Consider the following 21396-nt stretch of genomic DNA (forward strand, 5'->3'; position numbering starts at 1 on the left):
TCCAGAAGTGGAGAGTCAGAAAAAGCTTGTCCATAAGAACAGGGTATAGTCACCTTTTTGTGCACTCAGTTACTCTTGGTCCTCAGGCTCTTTACCATTATTGATCCCCTTCGCAGAACATTGAGCCCAAAAATCACCAGTTGGCTCATATTTTGTGGAAGATAATTGCTGAGGATGAGCATTTGTAGAGGCGTGCGGCATGCCAAATGATTCGTTGGATGATTTTGAACAATATACTGGAGGAGGTGTAGTGAACCAAATAACTGGTATGAATTGAATGCCTAAGTTGTTGTGGATAAAGAGGTCTAAAATGTCAGTATTATTTTTTGTGCAGAATGAACATTGAGGAGCATGATTGAGAATGTTGGGTGGAAGACTTTAGGGTGAGTTCCTGTGGGGAGGAGGTTGTGCAAATTATTAATAGGGGTTGATGGTAGTCCACCACAAGCGACAATGTCACTATTCCTGTTAGGTGCAGCAAAAATGTCACTAATTTAAACCTGTGCTCAACCCCTAGTAGCTATGACACAGAGCAGAAAGTTTTAACTTCAAAAAATGTGTAAAACGTTTATACGTACTAAAACTGTTAAAACGTCAAAAATACAACACAATAAAAGCTCTGCTCTAGTTTATGAAAATAGAGGATATTTAACTGAACAAAGTGGCATCAAAACAAAAGAAAATCCAGTAAGTGGATGGGAGATATGATTTTTTTTAATTTTCAAATAAAAATAGTGCCTAAAGTGTTAAACTCCATCAGCAATTATCTGATTGCGATTGACTGGTACCTAGATGCAATGTAAGGCTTACTGCGGGGGTGCATGGGATGGATACAGAAACCAGGTTTGTTCCGGTCAGAAGTTTTATGTTCTGACTTATCCTCTTAAATAGAAATAAAGAATGCATGGCAGGGCAAGCAGCAGGATGTGACCGAGAGGTGCTCCACAAGGTCGGATAGCAGTCGGACGAGGTCCCACACAGATCTCAACAGCAGGTGCAGTCCTTTTTCTGTCTGCCAGAGGTCCAATTGTATTCAGAAGAGGGTGCCACATGTATGCCTGGCACTAGCCTGTGGGTGGAGATGACTACTGGTCTAACCGATAGGGAAAAGTTCCCAAGGATAACCCTACCCACTTTTCCAGCAGTTCCTATGTGCTCTGCTGCAAACAGTCCTGCAGTGCCCTTCTCTTCCTAAAACCAAGATAGCAGAAATTTTCCATGGAAATGAGAAACTCCTCCTCTGTGCTCAGTTCAAATCAGTTCTGGGAGCAGCCCCTCCCTCACTGGGATAGGTGCCTGCCTGACTCGGTGGACATAAGAAGGCCCTGACCATGTTTCAGCTTTAATTTTTCTGTGAAAAGGTAGGCCTCTTTGAAGTTAATTAAGTTCCTGGGCACAACCTGGTGGTCATCCTGTCGGAGAAATAGAACACCGCCCAACACCCAAGGCCTTTGTCTCGGCTCTGGGAGCAAGTTCACACCTCATCAAGCAGCCTATTCAGCTCCTGGGTGAAAGTTGGATGCTCATGAAAATGAGCTATTAGAGGCTTTATGCATAGAAAAGTTAACTTTCTAAAAGTACCTTTTCCAAAAGATGTATTACAAATCCAACTTTACCGGTGAATTGAGCTTGTTCAAAATATTTTTTAAAGTCCAAGAATGAACTTTGTAGGTGTTTCTTAGGCAGTGATAATTTAATTACCTTTATTATTGTATCCCAGTTCTTTAGTACCGATCAGCTAACTCTGGTACAGTGAAAATAGCTTTTAGGGCTTTGTCCCTGTAAGCACATGTATAATATTAAACATTTACATGCCCTACTTTTAAATACCATGAACCCTGGCTTATGGACATTAAGGGCTACTTAGCTGTGACTACCATGATACAAGAGGGTTTAGGCCTGTCAAAAGGGGTTAGTTTGACTGGTCGAATTTGCAGTTTTAGAACTGCACAAACAGGCTACTGTGGTAGGCTTGCAGTTATGTTTGTAGCTTCAATGTAGTGGGCGGCACTATGGGTGATACAGTCCACCAATGACATTTAACTTACAGGGTCTGGGTACACTTTGTACCATATACTAAGGTTAAACGTGCCAATTAACAGTGAAGCCAATTTTGACATGTTAGGGGCAAGATCACATGCACTTGGGCCTGGTTAGCATAGTCCTAATGAACAGAGTAAAAAAACTGGCAACATCAGTAAAACAAATGGGGGTGATCATGCAAAAAGAGGCATTTTCGTACAGTGTGTATGTTTGAGTGTGCTAAGTGTGTATAGTTGGGATGGAAAGTTAAGTGCATGTGTTCAAATGACATGTTTGAGCGTTAGGAGCTAGGGAGGGAAAAGATTAGTGTCACAAATCTGATTCAAAGTTATTAAGGGGTAGCATTCAGAAGAGTTTTGGTGAAGGAGCAATATCAATACTTCTGCTACATTTGAAAATGTTTTGTCATGGAGGAATATCAGTAAGAGTTCTGAATTTTTACCTTCTGTAAGCAGCTCTTTGAGTGGAAGTATTTCTGTTGGCAATGCAAAAGCGCAGAGGCAAATGAATAGCAGTCATTCTAATCCTAAGTTTTCCCAGGACCAGTCAAGAGACTGTCTCTTATCTATTTTGGCCCATTCCTCCAACGCCCAGACGAGGATGCCATGTGAGTCTGACTAAAGAAATGTGATTTATGGCACATAAATCCATCCTGTGACTTCACCAGGCCAGCCTATTTTGGGAGGTTGATGGCTTTTAGATACAATGTGAAAAGTTGCCGGAGGTAACCTCATATGACTGGTAATGCAGCAGGCCTCTGGCACTTATTGTGTCTGCCATATTGATGTCATGTCGGGTTAGGCAGACAAGAAGGGAGATGCAGTAAGAAAAGCAGTCTGTGTCTGGGTGCATTCCATTGTCTTGTAGCATTTGTACATGCTGTTGAAGCACTTAGTCACACAGGTAGTGTGATATATCGTGCAAAGTGTGTCATTAGGAGAATGTTGTCTTATTTTGAGCCAATTTTTGTATGTTGTGCATGATTGACCAGAGAGGTGCTCTTATCTTGTCTTTGGACACAGTACTTAATGGTTTAATGGATGATTGTTGTAAGAAATAGAAACACAGGTTAGAATTGTGTTAGCTGGAGGCACCAATTGGCTCCGCAGATCCTTAGAGGTTGCAACTTTCCATGTTGATGCAGCAGAGTAAGCATAGATAAAGAGGTGCACAGTGGATCTATATCTTTAGGGATTGACTGGGCTTATAGTCCTCAATATCACTAAACGCAGATCTCAAGTACCTCGTTCTTGAGTGTTTCTTCAAATAGACTTTTAGTAGATGTGACTTCTCAATTTAAATTCCGTTAAGTTCATTCAGGCAAGAATGGTGATTCAGGAAGGATCAGCCAGCCTAACTGGGTCACCTCACTAGTGAGGGAAGGCCATGCACAATTCTGAAACTATATTCTTTTCATGCAGTCTGAGAGGCACATTCTTATTGATCCCCTTAATACATGTTAAATCAAAGCCTAAGCAGTGGATGCTTCACTCAATCTATGGCGAAATAGTGAGCAGATTTGGGATGAATGCAGAAGTCATGAAACATTACAGATACTGAGATTTTTTTTTTATTTGGCCTAAGATCATGCAAATTGATTATTTGATAGAGACTTATAGCCGCAGATTCCTTAACTATGAATACTCCCCAGGCGTCAAACTGGATCCGGAAGATTTTCAAGCAGTACCCCTGCTTACTGGCAGATGGTGTTGTGCGGTTCCACATCTGTGTCATCCGCACCGGAAGTGACATGCGTGTTACCTATTTAGATGCCACCCTGGCATGCTGATGTCAGTTCTTTTAGCGCCAGAGAGCACTGATCTGGTTTGAACTACCTCTCAGTCACTTTTTGACTGGCCTTTTTCAATGTTTTGTTGATCTTCTTTGAGACATTTTCTCTGGTTGTGAGGTATGTCATCCAAAAAAACAGCTGGTTTCAAACCATGTGGGACCTGTCACAGGCAAATATTGGTGACAAACGCCCACTTGGTGTGTTTGTGGTACGTGCAGCGGGACCACAACTCCAAGGCCTCTGAGTATTGCCATACCATGCATCGGAATGTGCTGCGGGAGCGCTACCTCAAGCTCTTTGCTGCCCGATATTGGTTGACTCCGTAACACTCGACGACCAGATCGCGTGGAAGGTCCCGGGACCGTTTACAGAGCCCCTACCGATGGTAGTCATTGTACTCCATATCATCGAGAAGTTGGGAAAGTCCCACAAACATAAAATATTTAAGAAGTCAAAGAGGTCTTCAACTTAGCCGCATCCGTTAAAGTCTTCTGATGAGACACAGGAGCGTCGGCACTCTAGGCCCCTCCAGTCGGTGGAACCTGAACCGTTTACGCTCGGAGCTCACCTAATGTTGGTGCTGGCGGCGCCATCCCCATAGTTATTCTCATCTCCGACACGGAGCCAGATGGATGTAATCCGACACCAACTCTGGCGCCGACCTGACACAAGCTTCCCGGAGTGGAGCTGGTGCCTTATTTGCGTGACAGACCTGGAGAAAGAGACAGATGGGAGGGGTCTATAGACCCTTATGATTACTAGCCCCCTGATGAGGAACAGGACAACTGATGCAAGGAACAGGCACAGGCAAGTGCATTAGACATCTCTTCTGACACTGGTCTGGTCTCTCCTCCTACCATGCTACGGAGAAGTGAGCCTCTTTCGCAGTGGTGGTGCGTAGAGCGGCTGAGGTGGGTTCAGTTGTCCACGGTGGCAGTCAAGACGAACGTCTTGACGATGGTGCTTCAGCCGGGAGTCACCTCTTCTGAACCACTACTCTCTTTCAATGAAGCACTTACAGACGTCCTACTCGGGGCCTGGTCCAAACCCTGCACAGGGGCTCCTGTGCATAGGACGATTGCATGCCACCATTGCCTCACTCCTGGGAACCCCAGTTTCCTTACCATGCACCCCACTCCGAAGAGCTCGGTGGTCCAAGCCTCCACATCCATAATCAATCCTGGTGAGTTCCCTGCCACTCCACCAGATAGGAAATACATGAGGCTGGATACCTTTGGTAGGAGAATGTTCTCTTCCACCAGCCTAGCACTGGTCGGTGAACACTGCCTGCCTATTGGGCTGTTACTCTCGTACCATATGGGACTCGGTTGGCTATGGTCTTATAGGAGACACGTAGAATACTCATCCAGGCTATTGGTGATGGGCGAGATGCAGCTAAGTTCACCATAAGGTGTATGCTTGACACAGCTGACTTGCTGGGCAGAGTGATTTCATCATCGGTGGCCTTGCAGCACTATGCCTGGCTGAGAATCACTGGCTTTTCAGTCTATGTCCAGGCTTCCCTCGTGACCATGCCCTTTGATGGTTCTCACCTTTTAGGAGAGAAGGTGAACGCAGCGCTGGAGCAAAGCTATGGCCATGTCCTTGGGCTTGTGTATGGCCCATCTTCACCCCCAGTCTGCTTTCCGCCCTTGTCGTGATCACAGAAGAGACCTCCAACCGTGTCTGTACTCTCCCAGCCACCATTGTCAAAAGGCTTCCCAGCTTTCGTTGCCAAGGACACGGGTCATGCTAACCACATGGGATAGGTAGCCAGCAGGTGGGTCAGACCCCCCCAGCAGCTGCTGCTTCCAAGCCTCTTTAGTTTGACCTCCTACCATCATGGGCACACAGTGGGAGGCGGGATGTGCCATCACCTGCCCCACTAGCAGTCAGTGACATCAGACAGCTGGGTCCTAAAGATCGTTCAAAATGACTTCTCCCTCCCCTTTGCAACTACCCCGCCACCCATGCCACCCACTTACGATTGACTAATGGAGGATTATCTGTCCTTACTCCATCAGGAAGTCCAGGTTCTCTTTGCCAAGGGAGCCATAGAGAGGGTCCCTGCATCAGAAGTAAGTTGTGGTTGTTATTCCTGCTACTTTCTGGTGCTAAAGAAAGACGCAGGACTTTTCTAGACCTGCACCTTCTCAATCCATTCCTGAAAAAGGAGAAGTTCAAAATGCTCACATTCACCCAAATCCCATCTGAACGGTACCTGGGAGACTGGATAGTAACGCTGGACTTGCAGGACGTACACTTCCACATCCCTATCCTGCCTGCCCACAGACGTTACCTGCAGTTTTTCGGCCTTACCAGCGCCGCTTGGGTGTTCATGAAAAATGGTGGTGGTTGTAGCTCATCTGCGTAGTACGGGGTTTCATTCTTTATCCTACCACAACAAACCCAGGCAGTCATCACCTACCTTCAGACTACAGAAAACCTCCTGTACTTGCTGGTGTTCACTATCAACGTGCTGAAGTAGCATCTGACTCCCTCTCAGATGCTTCCTTTCATCTGCACCGTTATAGAAACATTGTAGTTTACGGTCTATCCTCCCGAGCGGCGAGTCCAAGATAATCAGGCTATGATTTGGAAGTTTCAGACTCTATCCTGGATTTCAGCAAGACTAATTCTGAGGTTGTTGGGCCTCATGGCCTCCTGCATCCTGCTTGTTACTCATGCCCATTGGCATATACGGGCTCCACAGTGGAACCTGAAGTCCCAGTGGGTGCAGCATCGGGGAAGTCTCTCCGACATGGTCCCTTTCCCTACCATATCTGACTATAGTGACAGATTCCATGTGGAAGAAATGGAGATCAGAGGACTTAGGAGTCTAAGTTCCACATCAACCTGTTGGAGCTACGGGTGATTCGCTTGGCATTGAAAACCTTTCTTTCTTTGATCAAGGGAAGGCGAGTGCAGGTGTTCACGGCTAACACCACCGCCATGTGGTACTGCAACAAGAGGGTGGGGTTGTGAACCCTCTTTTAAGAGGTACAGCACCTCTGGATATGGCTGGAACATCAGGGCGATTGTCTGGTGGTTCAACACCTGGCGGGCTCTCTAAATGCCATAGGAGCCAAACTCACCCGAAGATGCCTAGCGGTTCACAAATGGCGTCTCCATCTGGAGGTGGTGCAAGGTCTCTTTCAGCAGTGGGGAGTGCCTTGGTTAGATATGTTTGCTTCTGCCAAGAACATGCAGTGTCAGCAATTTTGTGCACTAGAGTTTTCAAAGTGTCAATACCACTCCTGTCCAGAGTTCTCATGAAGATCAGTAACAGCCAGGTGCAAGTCATTCTTGTAGCTCCGTATTGGACACCGGAGTGTCTGGTATATTGAACTGTTCAGCATGACAAACGGTCCTCCAATAAGGCTGCCTCTTCAAGAGAATCTTCTTTCTCAGGAACAGATGAGGGTCCTGCACCCGAACATGCACACCCTCCACCTTCCTGCATGGAGATTGAGCAGCGAAAGTCTATGATATTCTGGCAGCCAAAGTCAATATATGCCTACCATTGGGGTACGTTTGTGTCATGGTGTGCTCCCCACATCATTGACACCCTTTCTACACCTTTATCCAAGGTTCTTTTGTTTGCTTTATCTATGGCCCAGCAGTGCTCTGCTCTGAGAACAGCTAAAGGTTATCTCTCTGCCATTTTGACATTTTGTGGTTGCTGGACCAAACTTATCTGTTTAGGTCACCTGTTGTGGCTAGGTTCCTTAAAGGCCTGCAGCATATATTTCCCCGCACATCACTCATCATGCCTCAGTGCGACCTCAACCATGTCCACTTCTTTCTCATGTGTGTACCATTTGAGCTCCTGCACAATTTCCCTCTTAGGCTATTGTCCATCAAAATTGCCTTTTTAGTGGCCATAACATAAGCCAGGAAGTCAACCAATTGCAGACACTCTCTGTGCGCCTTCCTTATACCACCTTATAACCAGAAAACTGGTTCTCTGGACACGTCTTCTTCCTTCCGAAGGTTATATCCCCCTTCTATGTAAGCCAGGGCATGACCCTACCTACTTTTTTTGCTCCGCCTCATACCGCCAAAGAGGAGAAACTTCACCCTCTAGACCTAAAAAGAGCATTGTCATTTCTTGTTGACCGCACAAAAGAGTTCCGGGTGGGCGATCAACTCTTCGTGGGCTATGTAGGAGCTAATAAAGGGAAGGCTGTGCAGAAGTGGACTATCTCAAGATGGATCATTCTATGCATTAAGATCTGCTACGCATTGGCCAACAATCAACATTCGAGGGGCTTGCGGGCTCACTCCACCAGAGCCAAGGTTGCAACCACTGCATTAGTGTGTGGTGTCCCAGTCCTGGACATCTGTCAAGCAGCAACGTGGCAGGTCCTGCACACGTTCACAGAGCACTACTGCCTGGAGAGTCAGGTCTGTCATGATGGGCACTACGCTCATATTGTCCTGCAGGACTTTCTGATTTGTTTTGCAGACCCACCTCTGAGGTTGTATTGCTTTGGTATCTAGTCTAAGGTAAGATATCTGTGGCTAGAAGTCTCTTTCATATGAACAAAGTACTTACCTTGTTACGCCTTATTTGGTAGAGACTATCTAGCCACTGATTTTTGACTAGCCCTCCCATCCTCCCCACTATGCAAATCGCTTGCGGTGTAAGGGACCGCCTTCTCAGGACCTTCGCTTGTCACACTAGTGGTCATTTTTCATTGTCCCTCCGCAATCCTGGCATGGAAATGCACGAAAGTAACGGACGTCAGCGTGCCGGAGTGGCTCCTATACAGGTACTGCGCACATCACTTCCGTTGCGAATGACGGCACCTACCGACATTCAGGGATACTGCTCCATAATCTTCCGGATCCAATCCGACGCCTCGGGAATATTCTAAGGTAATGAAGTTGTGGCTAGATAGAGTTTTAACCAGATAAGGTGTTACCGAAGATAAGTAACTTGTTCCTTAATGGCATGTTTTGCTGGGTATAAATGTTTTTTTTCAAATAAGACTATGACCTTTTCTTTAAAATATTGTTTTGTTTTCCTGCAGATCTGAAGTTAGGTGGAGTCCTTTTATTTCCAATTGATGATAAAGAGTCCAGGAATCAGGGAAGCGACTTGGTGAGTATTACATCACTTTTTATTATTCTTTTCTTAACAGTACATGAAAGCTAAATAAATGAAACAAAAAAGATTTTGTATACTGATATAAATAAAGAAACCAGTATAAAAAATTGGTATCCAGTAAGGATTAAAAAAAAAAAATTAACATAGCTAAAGATTCTGGATTAACAATAATCATAGTCTTCATTTTTACAAAAAATATGTAAACAAGACGCTGGTTCCTTCTCTTATGCAGTGCTACTGACTTAGAGCTCCATCTGCCTCTGACTCAATTTAACATAGACTCAGTAGTCAGAGGATTAATGCAGATTCCACGGTTCTGCTGTGGAGTGTTATGTACACATTCATTTGGCCATTGTAACTGCTGCAGATGGAGAAAACAAAAACAAAAGCCAATTTGCTCTAGGTTTAATGGCTTGATATTGCAAGTGAGCCAATGGCAGAGTTTGTCTGATTCACATCTATTGAGTAGAAGTGGAATTTAAGCCAGGCAATACAAATCGTTTATGAACTATTCTAAATTCTGTGTCATAATTTGTGAATTTTACTCTCCAGTAAATGTGCTTTGGTGTAATTCTTAATGCTGATGTTCTGCCTTCTTCCATGTGCCCAATAATTTGGGAGTGCTGAAGCATAAGGCGATAAGGTGGTTTCCCTAATATCAAACAGTTTGTTATGTGGTGAAGCCATAATTAGACTCCAATTACCCGAAAGCTGGATCATCACTCGCTAGCTATTGAGATTTTTCCCTTCATTCACTATCATGTACAGGGGAAAGCAAAGTACAACATGCCTTATGACTATTCATTAGATCGGTTGTATTGCAATTACTTGCAAAAGAGCAATTTGAGATGGTGAAATTAGTGCATACGTCATATTGAAAATTGTATCCCGGTTCGGAAACCAGTCCGTGTTTAATGTGCAATGTAAATGGTTTGGCTTGAACAGCATTATTACATGACCAAACTTTCTGATCCCACTCATAGTTATATAACAAACTATTCCTAGAATGCGGGGGAAAGATGCCCCAACAGTTCTACTTTGTCATTGAAGAGGGTTAACAGTTTAGAAATGCATGGTTATAGATATGTTGTCTGAGTATTTTTTTTTTGCATGATTTGGGGACAGTTTGTTTTGGGTTCTTGAACAAAGTAGCGCAATGTAGTCCTTTATAATTTTTCATACTTGTAGTGTAATATATTGCCTCCCGCTTTAGGTTATTTTATAATCAGTCATTTTATATTTCTTTTGAGGTCTTTAGTTTTTTCTTCTTCTTCAATGATTTAGTTTTAATTGTAATACTAGTTTCTGTTTTTAAATTTATGGATCAATAAACAAGTCGGAGCTGACTGGTCAAAACAGATTTTCACTTTGAAAATGTAAAATTTATTTCACATTTGGAAATCAAATAATTGTACCTGTCATGTATTGAGGATGACTCTTAAATGATTTATGTTGAACGATTCTTATTCACCTGTAGAGATTTTACTTTTTGGTGCCTTTATGATAACTGGCATTTTATATATTAACTTAGCATTATTGTACCACTATGAAAATTGTCATGGTTATTTTTTATATCAATTTTGTTACTTCTATATATAATGGGCTCTTTTTGGTTCACATGACCAGAATGCAGATTTTGCTATTTTGTGTGGAATATTTTGCCCTTATCAAGTCATAAAGGTAATTCCTAAAAGGCATAAAGATCAACAAGTTTGCTAAATGCCCACCATCTACCCTAAATGCTTTAAGAATAGTCCCCAACAGTTATATTTGGCAAGGAACTTATCGCACAGCCCACAAGGCATTTATTGAAGTTCAACAGTTTTACACAACTTTATGGCCATCCACAAATTGTTACTGAGTTTTTATGATATTTTTAGTGTATGTAACCTAATGCTAACAGTGGTATTTAGTATGAGATAGACATAAATGAGAACCTTTGCTGTTCAACCTCTGTCACTATATAACATTAAAGGTAGTAAGGAAAACCAGTGCCATCCTTATTTTTTAGTAATTCAATAGACGTCAGTATTTGTGCTGCTCGTAGGAAGTTCTGCTATGTAATAATCTTCAATTTTTCTTTGCCATATATGAAATGCTAACTTCTATTTTTTTTAAGTTGGCCCTAATAGTTGCCCAGCTGAGGGATCGTTCCAATAATGTGTCAGGGATTAAACTGTCCGCATTAGAAGATGGATTAAAGAAGATTTATGTAGCAGCCAAGAAAAGGAAAGGTAGGTAAATTTGAATGTTCAAATGAATACTTACCCAATAATAAGGTTTATTTTATATCAACATAGATGAAATATTTTAATTTCCCTTTGGTTTAGATAGCAATATTAACTGGTAAAACATTTAGTCAGTTTGTCTCAGACTAACTAACTATGATGTCAACGTCCTCATGTATAGGTGTGAGGGGATGCATTGTTATAATAAACAACCCCATGCATGCCAGCCAGTGATTCAGTTCTCTATATTTTACTCATTTGGAGATTGCTGCGATTTCTTTGGCTCTTCCAGTTGAAGAAGACCTGGTGATTGTAGATTTCTGTCACGTGTAAGATTAACATTCTTCTTTTACTCTACCGTTTTACGAACTCTTGTTAAAAATATTATTCGTGTTGACAGGGTTTTGATGCAAGGTGGCTTTAAACATCTGGTCAACAAACCCATAATCTAATTAGCACATGACTTCCAGCCAAATTTGACGTCTTTAAACAGGTAGGAGCCATGGTAAGAGCAATACACCATCATAACAGCACAATGAATTTGCTTTTGGATCATCAGGAGCAGATGCAATGGAGGTCCTGCCTTTCGTATTCTTTACGATTTCACTCACTTTATATCAGCTCGGTAATTTGTGTAATAGCCTCTTTTTCATTTCCACTAGCCTAAGCAATTTCTTATACCTTTTAACTACCTCTAACCAAGAGATAGATTTAGGGTAGGGTGGAGTTTTTAGGGATCAGGGATGGCTGGCGTACAGGGCTAGTGAGGAGCTTGTAGTGTTGGGGGTTGAGTGGGGTATATGAGTAATAAGAGTTTTTAGGGATGAGCAAAGGATGGTGTTCACTGATAGTTCGAAGGGTTTTAGTGTTCAGGTATGGGTGGTGTATAAGGGGACTAAGAATTTTGGACTCAGGGATGCGTGGTGTATAGGGTTAGTAAGGTATTTTAGGGCTCCGGGATTAGTGTTGTAAAGGAATAGTAAAAATGTTTACGTGTGTTTGTGTGTTAATGTATGCGAATAATTGTGTTATAAGGCTTCTGCAATGAATTGTTGCAGAATATATAATAGTGGTAAATGTCATTGTTTGTGTGTAAATTCTTTGTAAATGTAGGCATTGCTGTATAATGGGAGGTTTAACCTATATTTGTGCCCCAGTCCTGATTTACTCTTGGATTTCTGAGAGTAAATTATGCCTACCTGTTAGACCTCTCAGTCTTAGGGTTATCTTTTCCTAAAACTTTTGTTTTCCTCCTCCATTTCTGCTGATCTTGTTTTTGCTGGCCTTAGGACTCTGTGCGCATTACCACTGCTAACTAGTGCTAAAGTGCATGAGCTCACTCCTTAAAAACATTGTAATATTGGCTTATTCCCAGTTAATTTACTTATAAGCCCCTAGAAAAGTGGTACTACACGTGCCCAGGGCCCGCAAATTAAAGGCTGCTAGTGGGCCTGCAGTACTCATTGTCCACTCACTTCAGTGGCCCTTTAAACATACCTTAGGCCTGCCATTGCACCCTGTGTGTGCAGTTTAAAACTGCTATTCCACCCTGGCAAAATAAACCTTTTGGCAGGCCTAAACCTTCCTTTTTAATACATATAAGCATATGCATATATGAACATATATGCAGTACTTAGGGCAGGGTGCAGTATATTTAATATGCTGAAAATGTACTTTTGTTCTCAAAAGAATTGTAATTTAATAACCATCTGTAATGGCACTCAATCTAATAAACAAAAAATGAGTAGCTCATCTCAGTCATACTTATTGCAAAAATATCAGCGCTAAATATTTATCGTCTTTTACTTATGGTTCAGAACTCCTCAAGGGCAAAAACGCAACAATCCTTCACACTCTACAGTTTGTCCTGTTCAAAAGGATTTACCGCATACCACGACACACCTGCCAGGCTCAAGACCGCTTGGAATTCGGACTTAAGCATCAGTTCCCGGTGAGAATGGCTTCTCTAATTAAGTTGTGCTGGAAGTTGATAGCCACCCCTCCGAAGTCCTTGGCCGCTTTGTGTTTGTCCGAATTGGAAAGCTAGAATACGATCAAACACAGCTGGCCAACTGTGCTATGCCAAGGGTTGTCATCTCGCAATTTACATGAGGCCTGGGAGCTGAACATTAGCCACACAGCATTTAAAAAACACACCAACAAAGCCGCCAAATTAAAATCATGGTCGATGGATAAAGGTGAACCAGCAGGAAAAAAACACAGCTTGTCAGTCTTACAATTTCACAGCAGCTGGAGGCCCCAATCATACCTTATGTGCCACATTTTTTTAAACGATCCAGCACTTTTATTTAAAAACAAGAATGGGGGCGTGGCTTGACCGGCGATGTGAGCAGACGCGTGACTGCGGAGCTCCCGCCGCCGTTGGGCCCATCATAGGCTATCTTTGCGGATTTCGGGGGTCTGGACCCGCCACACACCTCCCTGGTGCCCCTGTCCAGCTGGGCATAGTATCTGGGCGCGAGATCTCCGTGCTCCGTCTGCGCGCCGGCGGGGCCAGGCAGCCGGCCTGCTGCGAGTAGACCCGACCGGACCGCAGCCATCTTGTGTCCGCTGCGGAGGCGGTCTGCGGCGGGGCTTGGCGGGCCCTGGGGCGGTCGGCGGCCGCTGGCTGGAGTGTCCCCCGCCCCTCACGCATTGCAGCCTAGCGACGCCCTTACCTGTGGCAGCGGCGGTGTGGAAGGGTGACTGGAGCGGGGCCCCGGAGCGGCTTCTGGGTCCGGTGCGCCCCTTTTCCCGCGCTGAGGAGTGGAGCTGGGAGGCTGCAGGACCCGGCGTCTGACCCCGGCGAGTCTCGGAGGCACTGGTAACCTCCCCTACACAGCGGGCTGCTAAGGGTGACCGGCCCTGCAGTGCAATGTTATATAAAAAGGGGTGGTCGATTACAAAACAGTTAAGCATCTCATTACTTAAGAAGAAAGGTACATCAACCAAGTAAATATCATTTAGATTGCATTTAATCCAACTCATTGCAGTGATTTGCTGCAGTTACACATATATTATATTTCAAATTCATACAATACATGCAGTGCAGCGGCAGGAAGCAGAGAAGACGGCCGGAGCGACGAGCTGCGCCAGACGGTGCCCCTGGGGCACTTTGGAGAGCGGACGACGCCAGCCTGAGGGGAAACGCCGAAACAGCGCGACTACACGGCGGCCCTTCCTTGGGGGTGAGTGCAGGCCTGGGGCAATTGTGTGTGACACTCTCTGGTGCTGATCCCCCTCTAGGGGACTAGTGGCCCCCCCTGGAGACGAGCGGACCTGCTCCTATACCTGCCTGGCCGCGCAGTGAGAGCGGAGGCGCTGTGGCCTAGAGACCCCTGAACTGCCTGCTCCGCTACGTGGGGTGTGTACCGGGTGCTCGCTACTGCGGGGTGTGCCGTTACGAGGCCAGGACCCCGGAGTGAGCTGTGATTTTGCGCCGGTGCTCCCCACCACCCCCCTCTGGGTTTTGTGCTTTCAACCAGGCGGCCTACAACAAGCGGGGGCCCTGACGCGGCCTGGGAGACACCCTGTGGACAGCGCGGAGGATGACGCGCACGAACAGAAACAACAAGGCGGAACCCGCGCCGACCCCCAAGGGAAACCCGGTGACGGCCATGTGGGGTAAAGCAGGAGCGCCGGCGACCAGTGGTGGCCCTTCTGCGGAGATGGCGGATTCCCCACCAGTCACACAGGCGTTCATGGCCGCCTTCATGACCGAACTTAAGACTGAGATCGGATCCCTGAGGTCGGAGGTCCACTCGTGTGTCACGGAACTCCGGAAGGAAGTCACGGAATTGGGGGACCGTGTGGACAGCCTGGAGAGGACGGCGGACACGCGCACCGAGGACCAGGAACAGCTGTGGCAGCGCTTAACGGCCCTGGAACAACAGAACATTGAACTCCAAATCAAGCAGGAGGACTTGGAGAATCGGGGACGACGGAACAACCTTCGCATCCGCGGCGTGCCGCTCGGAGAAGAAGGGGAGGACGTGATGGACTTTGTGGCGCAACTCCTCCACGAGGTGCGGGGCGATGAAGATGTGTCACCTCCCACGCTGGACCGGGCTCATCGAGTGGCGGCGCCTGCGGGGAGATCGGGGCTTCTCCCGGACATCATCACGCGGGTGCATTTCTTTGTGGAGAAGGAGGAGATTTGGAAGCGTGCTAGGGACAAGCCAGACCTGCAATACAAGGGCCACAAGATTCAGCTCTATCAGGATTTGGCGCCCAACACCCTGAAGCGGCGACGCGCTTTCCGCCCAGTGACGGAGAAACTGCGGTCCCTGAATATCTCGTACCAATGGGGCCATCCCTTTGCGCTTGTCTTTCAATGGGAAGGTAAGCGCAAATCCTTGCGATCCTACGATGAGGCGGCACGACTCCTCAACATTGCAGGCTCTCCTCCGGGGAGCCCCCCCAGGCGTCCTCCGAGTAAGAGGACACAGCTTACCCCAGACTGGACCACGGTGCCGAGGAGACAACGTGCGACGCCTGTTGACGTGCCATCGACGAGCCAAGCCAGGCAAGAGGTCATCGCCCACATTAGAGCGCTGGAGGAGTCGGAGATTGACCGTACAGACCGCTCCCCTACGGGACGGTCCTCCACATCGTGAGATAGACAGCACACCTATGTCTTCCTGCTTGAGGTACTGTTCTCTTATGCCCCTCCGGAGGGCGGGGTTGGCTGTGGGGTGGGTGGGGGGTTGATTGGACCTCTGATCTCCTTGTGCTGGGCCTAGGAAGGTGGGGGCTCCATACCTTCTAGTGTTCCCGGCCAGTCATGTCCCACCGAGACTGTCTCCTGGGGAGTGACATCCCGATGGACATTCAAACCCGTGGGTGTAGGATGCCCTACTCTGGAGACAGTGTACTTTGGCCCAGTTGGCCACGTCTTTACGGCCTAGGCCGTCAACCCTTCAGACTGCTGACAATTTGGCTTTCTCATTTGACTTTCCTTTTTCTCTTTTTTCTATCTTTCCTTCCTTTCTCTGTCTGCTGTGGGAGGCTGGGGTTGGGGGTTGTTGCGGGGAGCGGGGGTGGGCCCTCTGGGTGGGACTCTGAGCTGATGGGTGCTCTGCTGCGCGAAGCTTTGCGTATTTTCCTTAGAGACCCCCAAGATGGCGAGTGATATAGCCAGACCCCTTAAGATTTTATCACTCAATGTTAAAGGCCTTAATTCCCCTAATAAGCGCCAACAGCTCTGGCATTACTTCCTGCAGCATGACCCGGACATCATTTTCATGCAGGAGACCCACCTTCTTCGGGCAGACACAAGGCGCATGGCGCACCCTAGGTACCCCCTCCAATTCTGGGCTGCAGCAGATACGAAAACGGCTGGGGTGGCGGTTCTGTGCAAAGCTGGCATCAGGCGGGGTTCTGACAAGCTCTTCCGGGGTGATGACGGTCGCTTCCTCAAGGTTTCGGTCGAGGTGGGCTCCCGCCGTCTTACGTTATGCAATGTGTATGCACCCAACCTGGCACAGGATCGCTTCCTTAGGGATCTTTTGAGTGCTCATGTCCTTCGGGGTGGACCCTCGATTATTTTAGGGGGCGACCTCAACCTGGTGTGGTGCCCTACAATGGACCGGAGTGCGGGCTCCTTTCATGGAGCGGGGGCGATGTCCTCGGCGCTGCGCAAACAGATAGGCGATTTAGGTCTCTTTGATGCATGGCGCTACTTCTTCCCCGACAAAAGGGACTACTCTTTTTATTCTAGTGCTCATCGCTCTTATTCCCGCATCGATCATTTGTTCGTTTCGCATGACCTGATCTGTGATGTGTTGGATGTGGAAATGTCGGACATATCCATCTCGGACCATGCGCATGTGGAGTTGAGCCTCAGAGATCTGCGGAGTGGACCCCCTAGGGAAAGTAAGTGGCATCTGCCCCCATACCTCCTCAGAGATACGGCGTCGGTCGACGACATCCGCGCGGCCATCGCCTCCTACTTTGAGTTCAACGATCTGCCGGAAACGCCGTTCCCAGTGGTGTGGGACGCCTTCAAGGCTACAATTCGGGGTCACATCACCTCCCTCGAGATTGCGAGAGCGCGTGAACGGAGGGCAGTGGAGGAGGGCCTGGTAGCGGACTTGCGGGGGGCAGAGGCGCAGAATCAAGAGGAATCCACTCTGAAGTCGCGGAGACGACTGGCGAACCTGCGGGGGCAATTGCGCATGATACGTGCGATCCGGGCGGAGAAATCACTCTTGGCACTAAAACGCGTGCATTTCGACGGGGGGGACAAGGTGGGGAAGCTTCTGGCGAGGCGACTGAGGGTCAAGGCGGCCAGATCCCACATAGCGAACGTGATGCTCCCAGACGGGTCTCGAGCAACGGCGATGGAGGCTAAAATGAAGGCGTTCCGAGACTATTACGCCTCCTTGTACACGGCGCCACCGACTGGCGCTACCCCGCCAGAGGAGGTTCTGGAGCACTATGGCGGGACGCGCTTGCATTCCGAAGCGGCGGAAAGGTTAGAGGAGCCGCTTTCGCTTGCCGAGGTGACTGGGGCCATCAAAGATCTGCACTTGGGGAAGACGCCGGGCCCTGACGGCTTACCGCTCTCCTTTTACCGCCTCTTCCAGGAACAGCTAGGTCCTTATCTCCTCCGACTCTTTGCTTCCTTCGATGGTGGCCAGGGCCCCTCTCCGGACATGGGAATGGCGGAAATTGCTCTAGTCCCTAAGCCCGGGAAAGATCCGGCGCTTTGCTCGTCTTACCGCCCGATTGCGCTGCTTAACACTGATTTTAAAATTTACACGAAGGTGCTGGCTAAGAGGCTTGATCCCCACATGCCGGACCTCGTTGACCCTGACCAGGTGGGCTTCATCCGGGGCCGTCAAGGGGCAGACAATGTGCGGAGATTGGCACATTTGGTAGGGAAGGTGCATCACTGGCGCATCCCGGCGTGCCTCCTGTCGTTAGACGCTGAGAAGGCGTTTGACCTCGTGGATTGGGGGTTCCTCCGAGCGGTCCTCCGTAGGGTGGGACTCGGCCCAAGGATGGTTGCCAGGATCATGGCACCTTATGCTGAGCCGAGGGCGAGGGTCAGGGTGAACGGGAGGTTGACGGGACTGTTTACCATTGGCAGAGGGACGAGGCAAGGCTGCCCTCTATCGCCATTGCTGTTCGCCCTGGCGATTGAACCACTGGCGGACCTGATCAGGCGAAACCCGGACATCTGCGGTGTTCAGATGGGGGGGCAAACTCATAAAGTGGCGTTATACGCAGACGACCTCATCCTCACTCTGACGGAACCGCGGCAGTCCTTGCCGGCGCTTCATGAGGTGCTCTGCTCCTTCGAAAGCGCCTCTGGCTTGAAAATTAATCACGATAAGTCGTGGGTGCTTAATCTCACGATCCCCCAGGCTGATGTTCCTCCCCTGGAAGCGCTGTGCCCCTACCGGTGGACGGACCAACATATCCGATATCTCGGCCTCTCCCTGACTCCCTCTTTGGAGGACTGGTCGGCGCTCAACTGGGCGGAATGCCGCAAATCCGTTCTCACTGATCTACAACGGTGGAAACCTCTTATCCCCTCTTGGCTGGGTAGATTGAACGCGATCAAAATGTCTATCTTGCCTAAAATACTCTATCTGTTCCAATGCCTTCCTACACCTATCCCTCTGCCGAAGATTAGAGCCTTGCAAAGGGACTGTACTAAATTCATCTGGGGGGGCAAGAGACCTCGCTTCTCTCAGTCACTCCTTATGGCCCCGCGAGATCGTGGAGGGCTGGGATGTCCGAATCTGGTGGACTATTATTGGGCCGCTCACTTGCGGTTTGTAATCGAGTGGGGTATTAGACGGAGTGAGAAGGGGTGGCTGCATCTAGACCGAGCGGTCACGGGTCGCACGATCTGGAACCTCGCTTGGACCCATAGGGCGGGACGGTCCCCTAGTGCTTATTTGGCGGTCCCAACAAGAACGGTCCTGGACGTGTGGGACAAGGTGGCGGTGCGGAAAGGCCTGACGACTTTCCCCTCACCGCATACCCCCATAGAGGATAATCCATGGTTCCCTCCGGCTAACCACACTCCCGCCTTTCGCAGGTGGACACGAGAAGACTGCAAAGTCCTTACGGATCTCTTCAACGGAGGCTCCCTTAAGTCCTTTGTCCACTGTCTAGAGGAGTTCCATCTTCCCCCGGAGGCTGAATTGCAGTTTCTGCAGTTGCGTCACTGGGCCCTATCGGATGCGATATACCCTGGGGCCACTCGGGCCTTCACCCCGTTCGAGAGACTGGCCCGCTCTGGTGCGGGCACGAAGGGCCTTATTTCAAAGATTTATCAGATTCTGCAGCATCCTCTTACTCCCCCTGCCCACCCGTATCAGCGACACTGGCAGGAGACTCTAGGTGCTGATATTGATCATGCGCAGTGGACCCGCCTTTGGCGCGATGTTCCTAAGGTGTATCGCAGTGTGCCGCAACAAGAAAACGCGTACAAAGTAATGACGCAGTGGTATTACACGCCCCAACGCCTACACAGGATGTTTCCCTCTGTACCGCCCGGATGTTGGAGATGCCATCATGTGCCGGGCGACTTCCTGCACATTTGGTGGACCTGCCCTGTGATCGCTATCTTTTGGAAGGAGGTGTTGAGCCACATTCGGGGGGTGCTGGGATTTCCTCTGCCTGATGCTGCTAGCACAATACTGCTGGGACTCAAACCTGTTGACTTGCTGGCCCTGACCCGCAGTGACTGGACCTTAGCGATGCAAATGTTGGGTGCCGCCAGACAACTTATTGCTCTGTATTGGAAGAAGGTGGAGGCCCCCCCTCTAGCTGTGTGGTTCGGCAGGCTGTGGCAAGTCATCACTATGGAATTGCTCTCGGCTAGGCTGCAGTCTCGCACGACCCGCTTTGAAAAGGTTTGGCGGCCACTAGTGGCCTATCTCTGCAAGAGCGAATTTGCTAGGAATTTGCCCCCAGCGCTGCGAGCATTGCAATTGGTGGAAGATGCGGTGCTCCCATTTGCCCCTCGCAACCTGTAACACCCTCGCTGCTGTGAATATCCCCCCTAACTCCCTCTGCTCTTCCTCTCTGCTCCCTCTAACCTCTGCTTTCCTCTTTTGATTGCCTTCTACTAGGCCTCTGGTTGAATGTTGGGCCCCTTGGGCCGGTTATCTGTTTCTGTTTGGTATGTTTGTACTTGCCCGCCTCGCGGGAAGATATATAAGGCGGGGTATCACTGGAGTGTACTGGACGGCGCTTTTTTAGCCCCTTTCCTGAGCGACTGGAAGGGATCTTGATGATCTTGACGTGCAGATCGGCATGGGTGATTGGAGATGTCGACCCACACAGAGTTCGCACCATGAGTTCCTTCACGCGGCCGGCCCCATGAGGGTTGTAGGCTTATTGCTGTGTCAATGTGACCCTTTTCTTATGTGTGTCTCGAACTGAGACTTAATAAAAAGATGTTGAAATAAAAACAAGAATGGATGCCTTTCCATCAAAAGACCAGGTGCCGCCCTGGAAACAAAGATAGTCGAACTATCTCTGCCTACTTTGCGGTCGATTGGTGAAAGCTTACTAAATTTTCTGTGCATCTGCCCGACAGTTAACTCTTTAAGACAAAAACTACGCTGCCCTACCTTCCGGGCACTCAATATACGATCATGCCGTTCTGCATTGCTGACATTACTAAACAGCAAATCAATTCAGCATTCCTGCAGATCCGCCAAGTTCCTTCTACAAGTGAAGGCTTTACTTCCACCAAATGGGCCACACCAGAAAGACAATAACAGCCCCAGGGCAGGGAACCTTGAAATGAGGATCTTGAAAGCTGCCAGTTTAACCGAGCGTCAATTTCCTTTTATTGCTAAATAAAAAAAACCTTATCCTCAAAATTCTTAGAGCACTTGATGGACTACCGCCTCCTTTAAACTACCGTATTTTTGTAAAGTAATGAAATCTTAATAATGAATTAATTATTTTAACTTGTAAATGTTTTTACCCAGACATTTTATGTAAATTGCAATAACTTTAATTAATCTGCAAATAAAAATCTTACTTACTTACTTACATGTGCCCAGGGCCTGTAAATTAAATGTTACTGGTGGGCCTGCAACACTGATTGTGCCACCCACTTAAGTAGCCCTTTAATAATGTCTCAGACCCGCCCTTGCAGCCTGAGTGTGCAGTTTAACTGCTATGTCGACCTGGCAAAATCAACCTTTTGCCAGGCCCAAACCTTCCCTTTTTATACATATAACGTA

General features: G+C 47.8%; 1 protein-coding gene across 2 annotated transcripts in view; it reads left to right on the plus strand.

Annotated features, from left to right (window-relative positions):
* CHD1L (chromodomain helicase DNA binding protein 1 like) overlaps positions 1 to 21396 on the plus strand; it is a 296369-nt gene that overhangs the window by 209792 nt on the left and 65181 nt on the right. For both annotated transcript variants that reach the window (XM_078658336.1, XM_078658337.1), the window contains exons 20-21: positions 8872 to 8942; positions 11068 to 11182. In XM_078658336.1, the coding sequence (XP_078514462.1) occupies positions 8872 to 8942; positions 11068 to 11182 (186 nt within the window). The remainder of the gene's footprint in view (positions 1 to 8871; positions 8943 to 11067; positions 11183 to 21396) is intronic.

The sequence above is a fragment of the Lissotriton helveticus genome, chromosome 8 (genome assembly GCF_964261635.1).
Source record: "Lissotriton helveticus chromosome 8, aLisHel1.1, whole genome shotgun sequence".
NCBI classification, from domain to species: Eukaryota; Metazoa; Chordata; class Amphibia; order Caudata; family Salamandridae; genus Lissotriton; species Lissotriton helveticus.